Raw genomic sequence first — 12,040 nt, 5'->3', positions numbered from 1 at the left:
ATAATTTTAAAAACTCAAACTTTAAAAAAACAAAACTGTAAAAATCAGCAGATGAAGCCATGTGCTTCAAAATTGCCATATATTTAGAAACTATCAGGTTGCCAAGTTACATGTGTTTATCTTTAAAAATGACGGTGATAAATGCATTTTTGTAAATGGGGGGATGGTTTGAGGGTAAAATCTTAAAAATAATGCATCAAGCCCCACTTAGGTTCTATCGTGATGCAAAGTTACATGTGTGTTTCTTGAAAAATTAGGAAGTTATAGCACTTTGAAATGACTGGAACATTTTAAAAATTCATTGCAAAAAACCCGATGGACATATCTGTCTAAAATTGGACATGCGTAAGCATCTCCAAAGTATCTGTAAGCTCACCAAATTTCAATTTTCTATCATTAAAAATTAAAAAGTTATAGGCGTTTCTTTAGGCCAATGTAATCCTATGGCAAAACAAAACCCAGTTTGAGCTAAAATGGTGTCTGAAGCTCCGAATACTTCCGAAGCATTTCGGATCAATCCAAACCGCTTCAGATCATTTTGGAGCTCCGCCGAACCATTTCAGATCCATTTCAGAATGGTCCGAAACACCCCTATCCGTTTCGGATTCAGGGTTCGGATCCGAAACGGTGCACAGCTCTAAAGAAAACTACCAAGGAAACCTCAGAAATAAGTCCCGTTGATTTCAAAAAAGCTTATTCCCAGATTAATGAATATAGGATTGCAGCCTCTTCACATCTGTTCACCTTACTCTAGCAAGTGCAAGCGCCTTCTGTCAAGGACAACTGTGCCCTCACCAGAACCTGGCCTCCGGGATCATGAAATGAGCAGGTGCTCTCCAAAAAGATGCTTTCAGAGCCACGGAGATCCAGACACACTCAAACAAGTAAAGCCAAGCCACGCTATGCACTCACATATTATCTTGCTGGGACAGAACAATTCTGAGAGAAGACAATGCCTTGCATAATGGTCATAAACAAAAAAGAAAAACACACCTACCTCATTGACATAGTATACTCCCAGCATGCTCCCAGTCTTGCTTCCTGTGCTTCGGATCTCAGACTTCCGGGAAAGCAGGGATTTTGACAGTTGTAACTTAATAGATAAAAACACACACAAAAAAACCCAGGTATTTTAATAAATTTCATGAGAGCCAGCCAGATTGGAGGATGGATCCTTTTCTTGGCCGGCCACATTGCACAGGCCAAAAGAAGGCCTGGATGGCCGTGCAGAAATGTCTTGGAGGCCGCAAATTTTCTGGTCATTTTATGAATGAATGGGCTTCCCCCCAGATCCCAGTTTGGCCCCCAACCCATTTTCCTCACCTGTCCAGGGGAATCTGGACAGTTGGTCACCTCTCCCCGGAAATGCTGGGTATCGAACCTGGGACCTTCTGCATTCATAGCAGGAGCCCTGCCGCTGGGCTGCAGCCCTGTCCCATTACCTTGACAACAACCCTGTGAGGTAGCTTAGGCTGAAAGAGCGCAACTGGTCCAGACAGTGCACATCTTATTTCTTTCCCCCCCCCTTGAGTTCTGCTCTGTTCCACAGCCTTGACACAGAGAATAGTGCCCTAATGCTGCAGCCCAACAGCAGAACTCAAATGGGATGCAAGAACTGTGCAAAAAATAAATTAAAAAAAAGTAAACAAAAAAAGGCACAATCCTATCCATGTTTAGATGGCGGGGGGGCGGGCGGGGAGTCCCACAACTACTAGAATCCCCTAGCCAGCATGGCTGGCTGGGGTATGCTGAGACTTGTAGGGCTTTTTTTCTAACTCAACATGCATAGGGTGGCACTTTAAGTGAGTTTAAAATGTGAAACTCCTCACGTGTGTGGAATCTTTGTATAAGGAATGTGGCAGCTCTCGTTGTGAAAGGTATACCTGCCACTTGAAGTGAAGCAATGCAATTTAAGATATAAAGGGGCCTATAAGACGATTACATCCAACATCTAAAATTTCTTAACAACAACACAGTACCTGATTATGCAGAGAGAGGTGCCCAGCCAATTAGCAGGTAGACTGACTGCTGATATATTCAATGGAGTGCCAGAGACCTTCTTTACCTGTTGCTTCTTCCAAGCTGCCCAGGCAAGGAGACAGAAGTGGAACTGCAGCAAAAAGGGATCTGAGCAGCAATGTTTGGACTTGGGGCAAGGTAATCTGTGGTTGTGTAGCGTAGTTTGGCTTAATTGCTTGTGTCTGGCTCTCCTTGGCTCTGAAAGGCTGTACCTGCTGGTTACATGATCCACGAAGCCAGGTTGCGGTGGGTGTTCTCCTTGACAGGAGGGGTTGCACTTGCTAGAGAAAGGTGAACAGATGTGAAGAAAAGCATAGGGAGCTCTTCGTCTTCTTTTGTGTTCACTAAACTCCATTGAACTTACTTCTGAGTAGGATTATGCTACACTGTCTAGTCATTCATACAAAGTTAACCAGAATTAACCTAAACTTCACAATAGTGACCCAATCATCTTCCTCTCTTCTTTCTCCACCCTTGTCTGGGAATAAGTCCTATTAATTTCATTGAGGCTTGCTTTTGGTTAGGGCACAATCCTATGCATGCTGTCTGTGCAGTGCTGGGAGTTGCAGGACATTTCTTTCTGGCTAGAGGACTGCACCTTTTGCCTCCCTTTCTAATCTTTCTTTACTGCACATTTCCCATTTTCTGTTTAGTCTAGCAGTTGTGTACCAGGTCCTAACCACAGTGTTCTTTAGCCTTCTTTTTCTAATCCAGGACCTGTTTTCTTTAGAAAAATGGAAAATAATAGATTTTCTTTTGCATTGATCTGGTATGAGGACAGCAAAAAAACTACCACAAAGAAGTTTGTATAGCAACTAAAAATACATGTTAATTTCAGATACATTGAATGGCTCACTTTAGTTCAGTGATGTTAACATTCACACATTTTGTAGAACACGTTTATCTTAACTGTGAGCTGTAGAATCAGACATGCAACGAAGGCCACCCCCCTTGGGTCATATCAGGATGGGCCCTCCTTGGGGGCTGAGCATATTGGGTTGGGCATGCCTCCTTGAGCCATGTTGTCCTCCTTTTTGGTTTCCAAAATATGGTCACACTAGTTCTGGGTGCCTCCATTTTGTAGAACTGGACAGCACCCCCATACTGCAGTATCAGAAGTAAATGGATTAAGAACATTCTCCAGCCTTGTGTGTTTGATTGGCTACTAACGTGCTGGGGTAGCGAGCCTTTAACCCCTGGTTGAGGGATAACACTACATCACAAGGTTGTTGTTGTGAGGATAAAATGGAGAGAATGAGAAGGATTATGTATGCCACCTTGGGTTCCTTAATGAGGAAAAAAGGCGGGATATAAATGTAATAAACAGTAATAAATAATATGAAGGCTGCTCTGAATGCCCCACTTGTTAGGTAAAAGGGAACAATTCTTCACCTGCTTGTTTTCTCTACTGTATCTGTTAGTCCAGTGGGTAAGGAGTGCCTCACCACCTCTATTTCGGTTTACAGTACTTTTTCATGGAAATGACCAGTCCTGTGAAGTATTAGGTGTGCCTAAGTCCACTGAAACTGATGCATGTTGAAAGAAAGCTGCCAGTAGAAATAAGACAGGAGAGTCTATATGGCTCTAGCTACATTGTAAATACTACTGTATTGCTCCCTTCAAAAAGATTGGGCTATTTATTGGGCTATTATCAGGATTGGGCGATTATTTATTTAATTGAATAAAATTAAAGAAGCTAAACCAAATAGTGATTGCTGGAAAGAAAAAATCGGTTTGGAAAGCATGCTAGTTGGAGCCAATCAAGGCTGTTAAAATTAAGAGCAATTAAAAATGCAACATCACTTGCTGCTTGAGTCTAAGAAGACCTAGATGTAAATTAGTTTATGCATTTTTTTTGTAAAGTCTGTCCTAGTACAGTGATGGTAGCTGTAGCGGTTACAGCCTGACAAGTGGCGAATCTAACACCGGCCGCTTGGCCAGGGATCACACGATCGAAGTTCTCCTGACAGCGAATTCGATTTGAATTGAATTGGTTTCAAAAGCCGAGGCGTTGGGCGAAGGGCGGGAGGGAGATTAAGCTCCGCCCCTCACTCGAGAGCCCCATCCTCTTGGCCACTTCCGCCTCCCCTGGTAACCAAAGCACGGGGTTGCCCTGCTCTCTCTCCACCCTCAGGACCCCACCCCAGCCGAAGCTGTCCGAAGTAGTGCCTGACATGCGCCCGCCCCTGCTGTTAGCGGCCTGTTCCGGGTGCAGGGGAGTGCGCCCCATTGCTGAACCCGAAGAGCTGCCTTTTCCTCATCTCGTTGTCCTGAACCTAAAGGCGGGGGCCTGACCGGTCGCGGTGGGACGCTTCCCGACAGGCGTCGTTGCGGGCAGCCTAGGGGGCGGGGTCCTCGTCCTGGAGAGAGTGAAGGGGGGGGCAAGAAGAGACTGGCGGAGCTGCAGAAGCTGGAACCGATGTTTACAGCGGGCCGAGGTAACCGCCCCCTCACCTTGCTCTGCTTCTCTTCCTCCGTCAGGGTAGTAGCGGAGAGTGGGGGGAGCAAGTTGGTGAGGGAGAGGTGGCGGGGCCTCAGTGAGGGCTATTCTGGGGCGGGTGGGGGGGAGGCGGTGAGAGGCTGGGAGGGGAAGGGCCTGGTGAGGGGGACAGAACGGGGGACAAGCCTGAGGCGGGAGAGGCTGGGCAAGTTGAGCTTAGAGGAGCCGGTGGGGAAGGGGCGAAATGACTTGGGCCCAAGAGGTCGTTGAGGGAACGAGTTGAAGGCAGGGAAGGGAAGGAGGAACGTGGCTTGTGGGGCGGACTTCCTGCGGTGGCAGTTTCGACTGCGTACAGATTCTCCTCTCTCTCCCCCCTCCCTCCTTGAAGTGACAGGTGTGTGTGTGAGAGATAGAGGAGTAGAGGAGAAGGGGATGATGGGTCTCCGCCCCACATCCGGTGGATCCGCCGGAGCGTTGCTGCTGCGCCTCACGGGAGTAGCAGAAGTCGGAGGGAACCCGCAGGGTGAAACGTTAGTTAGGGGCAGCTTTGTTCTTCTGCTCTGGTCAGCATCCAGGGAGGGAAGCGTCTGCGTCTGGAAAAGCCTCACGTTTTAGTCCTTGACGCGTCGCGCTCGGGTCGCTTTGGCTGTGGTTTGTTTTGGAAGAGGCGGAAAGAGCCATTGGTAGGGTGACCCTATGAAAAGCAGGACGGGGCCCCTGTATCTTTAACAGTTGTACTGAAAAGGGGATATCAGCAGGTGTCATTTGTATATATGGAGAACCTGGGGGAAATCCCCTCTTCATCGCAACAGTTTAAAGCTGCAGGAGCTATGCTAGAGTGACCAGGTTTAAACGAGGGCAGGGCACCTGCAGCTTTAACTGTTGTGATGAAGGGGGGATTTCCCCAGGTTCTCCATATATACAAATGACACCTGCTGAAATTCACTTTTCTAGGCAGCTGTTAAAGATACAGGAGCCCTGTCCTCCTTTTCATAGGGTCACCCTAGTTATTGGGTATCTCTATGAGACATGGGTGAGGATGCTGCAAGTGGACAAGGTGTTTGCTTGGCTATAAAGCAGTGAGTGAGAAAAGCTTACCTTGGGAGAGAAGTGTTTTGCTTGTCTGAAATCAATTTTTCTTGGGTTTTGATAGATTATGGCCTTAGTTTTTGTTTATCCCAATGGAAAAAACCTTTATGTAGCTACCTAGTAAATTTGTTTAGCTTTTGTTTTTAAAGGAGTTCCCTCTAGACCAGATTGCCCTTTTCCTTACTGTTGCACTCCCGAGTTCCTCTTTTGTTCTTTCTTTGTCCATCAGTTTTTGTGATATGTTAACCTCATGGTGTTCTAGGATCACCTAGAGTCATTTGTTCTGTGTAATGCTTTCTGAAGCATATCCTTGTTTGTGTTTCATTGTTTAGTATTGTATAAGTTGATCAGCTTTAGCTTTCAATAAAGGGTTGAATTATATGTCCGTTCAGCCTTGTTTGCTGACCCAGGGAGTAGGCAACAGTGTAATACATGAGAGAGTGGCCTCGGGTTCTTGCTGTTTCTGCCCAGAAGAGCCAGGATCTTCCATTTCTTGTGCTACTTAATGTATCCCTACCACAGATGACCACCCAGAATGTATTCCCCGAAGATGTATAACACTTGTATTTACAGTACTTTGGCATGTCTTCCTGTGATCCAGACAGAATTGCTTCAGTCTGAGTTGTTAAGAGTTTTATACCTTAGTGACAGTGTCCAAGTACAAACGATTATGACCTGAAAGAAGGATTCTCATAGGACCATAGGACTATAAAGGAATATAAGAGCATTCAGTCTGAACACTTGTATCTAAGACAGGAACCTCCTTCTTTGTTTAAACATCTAGAGGTAGACACTTAATGATCAAAGAGCAGTTGGTTGATTGGTCAAGTAATGGTAAAGTACTTAAAGCGTTAATTGAATAGAATTCTAACACAGACAGAGACTTGTGCTAACTAGCCCCCCCATTAGATAGTTGCTATGAAACAATGACATTAACAGTAGTAATCAGTTGCTAAGAATGTATGTCAATACTTCTATCCCTAAACATGAAAAATAGCTCTATTCTTGAACTTCTTGAAAATGATATCAAACAAAAAAAATGATTGGCAAAGACAATTCCATTTCGAAATGTGGTTTTAGTTATAGTGCAGGGCAAGGTATGTCTGTTCCTAAACAAAGTGGGCTGTTTTGGGGAAATGGACCATACTTTCTGCAACTCCAGAGAGTAGCAAGACTTTTAACATCAGACAGTATGACTTACACAGACATTTGTGGCTTCATGGGACATTTGACCATGGTTAGGTAAAAGACAGTCAATTGACCAGTGCCTCTATCCACATCACTTGCAGGTTAATCCATGTCATCCATATTAGTGTGCCACAGGCAGAGAGCAAGAACACCCCCTTGTCTTGTTGAAATCTAATTCTAATTTTGTTTCTGCCACTGACTATAATTTTTGTAGATGCAGGATAGCCATGTTGAAAATAAATACGGTAACTATATTTGAGGGATCTGTGATGTTTGAGAAATTATTTGGTAAAATAATTCCAATGGCATCTTTAAGTGAGGAGGCTTCAGTTTTTCTGTCAGTTTGGAGTGAAAGTTAGGAAGGAAAGTCACAAAAGCCTTTTATAAAACAAAACCAGTATCCTAAAAAGTGTGTTGATTAAATACACTTAGGTTTAGATGTTTTTCTAGGCATTCTGGTATGCCTAGTTGCTTGATATATATGAAGAAAGATTCCAGAAGATGTCTGAGTTTCTTGTAGTATTGATCCTTGGCTAGGTCAGTGAAACTTCCAAGCAGGGCCCAATTCCAGCTGTTTCTATTGTGTTCTTCTTATGCAAAGAGTCTTCTATAGTGCACATTCCCCTTGCTGTACTCTGGGTAACCGCTAGGTGGGAAGATGGGATGTGGGGAGCTCTGGTAGCTTCTCGGCCATAGTTTAGAGTAGCAAAGCCTGCAAGTTATACTGTCTAGTTTTAACACTAGACAAAACTAGTTTCATGCATAGCGTAGAGAAGAATATATTAATGCCTTCCCTCTATTTGTATTCAGCAGATTTGCATTATTCATCAAATTTTCTTTAGGTTGGTTGTGTTTCCGATATTACTGAGATACAGGCAATAACTGACACTTGCCCACTTAAGTAGTGAATGTGCAGGTAAACGTAGTCTCAGGTTTCTCCCTCCCTGAATCTGTTCTAAGCAGTGGCTTCAAAGAATATGATACTGTTGTATTATAGCTATTTCAGAATTTTGCAGTTAGTGGTGGTTCTAGCCAGTTATAGGGGGGGAATCCTGTAATTTCACACTTCATTTCTTTCCTTGGTTTCCAAATGCATCCTCTTGTAAATGTTAGCAATAGATTCCAGTAAACTGCTTTATATCAGCAAGTATTTTAGGGACTTACAGTGCAATCTTATACATGCCTACTGTGAAGTAAATCCCATTAAGTGAGTATAGAATTGCAACCCCAAGAAATTTAATTGAGCAAGAACCTGTCAGTGTGAAAATTAATTTATCACATGCAAAGCTAAATACAAAGTCTGAAACCAATACATTAATCTTAAAAGGAATATCGTCTTACAGAGGATGTTAACGTTAAAGTAAGAGTTCACGAATAACCTGAAGTTTGATGGACAAAATGGATACAAGATAGCAGTTCCCATATGACCTTGGAGAGAGATGTTTTCATAAGATCAGAATTATTTAAGTAAACTTTTCTTAATTAAGATCCTTGAGTAATTTATATTGAGTGTAAATAAACTGGTGGGTTGCTATATCCCATTAGTGCCAATCACATTTTAGAATGTGATGCTTTGTGTAAGTGTCATTGCATAAACCTGTTCATCTTGGGCTAAGTACAAAATTAAAATAGCTGATTATGTTTTAAAGACTAACAGAAGCTTAAGAATTTTTTTTGCTGAAGCTGTCTATTTTTATCCTACTTCTGTTGACATACCAATATTGCAGCCATATGTTTGTATCTGTGAGCATTTAAATACGTAATAGGGACTTCCCCATATGATCTCAGTGTATCGATTCCTATGGGTAGACTTAGTGAAACCTTGCAATAGGTAAACTTAGTGAAACTTTTCCAGTTCTAGGTATAGTTATGTATTTTCCAGAGGATTTTCTGCTGCCCTAAATCAATGGAATCTGTTTTAGTATGTTTCCTTAACTTACTTTTAGTAAATACAAATTTTAAAACTGTCATGTTAATTTTAATTTGTGTGTGTAAAGCTTTTCTAATAGCCAAAAGTAATTGAAATGAAATATTTGATATATAGGGTGGGTGGGTACACTCAAACTGCTCATAGTATAGCTTAAATGTTATATTCAAAGCTGTACTTGGACATTGTTTTTATTGGAATAGTAAATGTTTTAATACATGACAAGCCAACAGCATACAATTCCCTTACATTATTTAGATGTTTAGGGGGATATGGCGAATGAAGGTCAAAGCTCTTATCCTACTTATTTTAGCACGCATAAAGAGTTATGTCCATATATATGCTTCTTAAAGATATTCACCTGTAAATAATTACAACTTTGATTTTTGATCTGACCATTATTGTATCAATTCCGATTTATGTTATTTTTTCTTAATGAAAAATGGAAAGATTTCTCGAAAACAATGTATCCTGCAACACTCCGAAGGTATATAAAGCCTGTTTGTGAGAGAGAAATGTAAGGAAGAAAAAACACATTTGTTAGAGTTCATGAAACATTGCTGTTGGAATAAACTACTTCTTTTTGAAAATGTAGGTGTGAAAACATCCTAAGTAAAGTACTTGGCTTCTGTACTGATTATACAGCTACTAATGCTGTTCCTCTGTTTTTTCTCTAGCCTGAAAAGAAATGTGGTGCCTTTCCCATATTCTCTTATGTTATGTAAGGGGGTCTAGGTGAAAAGGAAACTACCCAACTACTTCTGCTCAGGTAGGTAGCAGTATTTTGAGCTCTTTGTGGATCATGCAGTGGAGTGCTAGTGCTAAGAAAGATTCACTTAAAAGCAATATTAGTGGTAGTTCAAACTGTGCTTCAAGCATACCTAAGAGCAGGTAGACTAGTCATTTGGCAGTAATACTTGCTTTGGGTATTAAATGATAATTAGGTTGTAGATCTGATTTGCAAAATATGAAATGCATAATAACCAACTGATCTAGGCTTGTTTTCTTGAATTCAGATCTTAATTTTGAAAACACTTGAGTATGCATTTTACTTGAATATTGTGGCTTTATCCTATCTAATAATGAATGGCTTATTTTTAAAGAAGACTCATTAGTGTTTGTGAGATTAAAGTAAGAAGGTTCCATAAAAAAATATTTATTTATTTAAGGATTTTTATGCCGCAGGTAAATGTTCCCCACCCGTTTCCCAAAAAGATGATGATGCAATACTGTTCTAATGGGTTTCCTTAGGTTTCCTTAATTGTTTGCAGATTTTGCTTTTTAATTGTGTGTCATTGTAAAGCTTTAAATTACAAGTTTTAATATACACCATTAGAAGCATACATAATGTTTTGATATGCATGATGCTTACCTCAGGTCTTATCAAGTGAATATTATGTACTTGAGTAATTACTTGTATGCATTCTCATGAACATTCTAGAAAAGAAGTCACGTATAAACTTATACTTCCAGCCAGTAGCACTAGAAATGGAATTTATTATTTTAAAAGATCCCACAGCCAATGTAGTATAGTAGTTAGAGTGTTGTACTGGGAGTCAGGACATCCAAGTTTTAGTCCCCACTTGGCCATGAGGCACACTGTGGGACTCTTGGCCAGTCACTGACTCTCAGCCTAACCTACTTTACAGGGTTGTTGTGAGGATAAAAACAAAGAGGGGGTCATCCTTGGGTTCCTTGCAAGAGGAAAAAAGATGGAATATAAATGTAGTAGTAATAATAATAATAATAATATATTTAGCATGAATGACCCTAGAGTGGTTTAACAAATTTTTGCTTATTAAATTAAATAATGTAAGTAACTTAGCTTTGATCACATTTAACAAACAACTAATTCCTGGTTTGCTATTAAGTTTTGTTTTGTTAAATTACAGTAGCCTCAGTCATCTGGGTCACTTAGGTTGTTTGAATTATCCATAGCAAACAACATCTACATGTATTTACCCATCCTGATTATTCACAGTAGAAAAAGCAATTCATGGTATATTTTTGAGGGTTTACCTAAGTTGTTAAAGGAAACAAGGTGCTGCTACTGAAAATGTATTTATTGTATTCTGTTGAATTCTCCCCTTTCTAGTGCTCATTTGCCCTATAATGCTGAATTTTTCTCCACCAGCAGCTGGTGATGACAAATGGGTGGGGTGGGTTGGGGTGGGAATTTGGCATTATAATATCTGTTAAGAAAAAAATTGACCCAGATGCTGGTTTGATAGTAGCCATGTGTCTCCTGTATCAACTAATTCCACTCCCAACTGTTTATGGTTTTTCTTTTGTGTCAGAGGCAGCCCAAACCTAAATTAAGATGAGATGGCTCCATTTGACAGTGGTTTTTTGGAGCAGCTAAGGACACTAGAGTTGCAGATGGATGAACACCACTGCACAGTTTTCTTTCATTTTCAGTGAGATTTGTACAGGAGAATGTCTTGGTAAATTGTGGTCCATGTTAATAAGTGAGAGAACAGGAGGGAGCGTTTGGATTTTCTTTATCACAAAAATGACTTGGGCTGGCCCTGCTCTGTATTCTGTATTAAACCAGTTTGACAGCACATAGTTGTGAAAAAATACCATTGGAGGATGTAGATTAAAAAAAAACAACAATTTCAAGGCCTTGATTATTGACTTATGAATGTAACAACAATTTGATGTTAATAATTTTTTTCAGATCTTCCTGGTTAACATAATGCCAGCTGAGCGTAAGAAGTCGACAAGCATGGAAGAAAAAGAAACATCATTAAGTAACAAAGATAAGGAGTTCAGTGACAGGCGGTCAGTGAACAGCCGGGACAAACCCAAAGAGGATGTCAGGCTTGGCATGAAGAGAGATATGTTAAAACCACCTGAAGATAAAAAGAAAAAATTGGAGGAGGAGAAGCGGAAAAAAGAAGACAAGGAGCGGAAGAAAAAAGATGATGAGAAATTAAAATGTGAAGAAGAGCAGAAGAAAAAAGAGGAGGAAGAAAAGCAAAAACTTGAGGAGGAAGAGAAAAAGAAGCAGGAGGAGGAAGTAAAGCGGCAACAAGAAGAGGCAGCTGCTCAGCTGAAGTAAGGTTTTATTATTATTTGTAGCTAGTATCTAGGTTTTCAGAGAGTATTGGGGAGGGTGCTGGGGCACTTGTTCAGGGGAGTACAGATCGAGGGAGGAAGAAAATCCGGAAACAGGGTGTTGCTCTCTTCTCCCTGCTCAATTGCACTCCAGCCAAGGAGTGGGTGGGTTGAATGGTCCCTAACAGATAGCTCCCATTCATCAGCATAGGAATTGCAATGTAAACTATCTCAGATCCCAACCAGATTTTGCAAAAAGAGAGCTCGGGAAGAGCTGTTACTTTTGTTTTAAAGGCAATTCACTGTGCAGGAAGTAG

General features: G+C 41.2%; 2 protein-coding genes across 5 annotated transcripts in view; one reads left to right on the top strand and one right to left on the bottom strand.

Moving 5' to 3' along the window:
• The window catches only part of CDC123 (cell division cycle 123), a 535,395-nt gene that overhangs the window by 122,888 nt on the left and 400,467 nt on the right, over positions 1-12,040 (bottom strand). The window lies entirely within an intron of this gene.
• UPF2 (UPF2 regulator of nonsense mediated mRNA decay) overlaps positions 4,395-12,040 on the top strand; it is a 44,058-nt gene continuing 36,412 nt past the window's right edge. For 2 of the 4 annotated variants that reach the window (XM_063134235.1, XM_063134238.1), the window contains exons 1-3: positions 5,947-6,790; positions 9,341-9,432; positions 11,344-11,723. In XM_063134235.1, coding sequence (XP_062990305.1) covers positions 11,362-11,723 — 362 coding nt within the window. In that variant the 5' untranslated portion in view covers positions 5,947-6,790; positions 9,341-9,432; positions 11,344-11,361. Of the gene's footprint in view, positions 4,458-5,946; positions 6,791-9,340; positions 9,433-11,343; positions 11,724-12,040 lie in introns of those variants that run through there. The other 2 variants (XM_063134236.1, XM_063134237.1) reach the window with 2 other exon arrangements.

This window comes from Elgaria multicarinata, chromosome 9 (assembly GCF_023053635.1).
Source record: "Elgaria multicarinata webbii isolate HBS135686 ecotype San Diego chromosome 9, rElgMul1.1.pri, whole genome shotgun sequence".
NCBI classification, from domain to species: Eukaryota; Metazoa; Chordata; class Lepidosauria; order Squamata; family Anguidae; genus Elgaria; species Elgaria multicarinata.
Note: the sequence above shows the minus strand (reverse complement) of the source record. Positions and strands in the feature narration are given on the sequence as shown.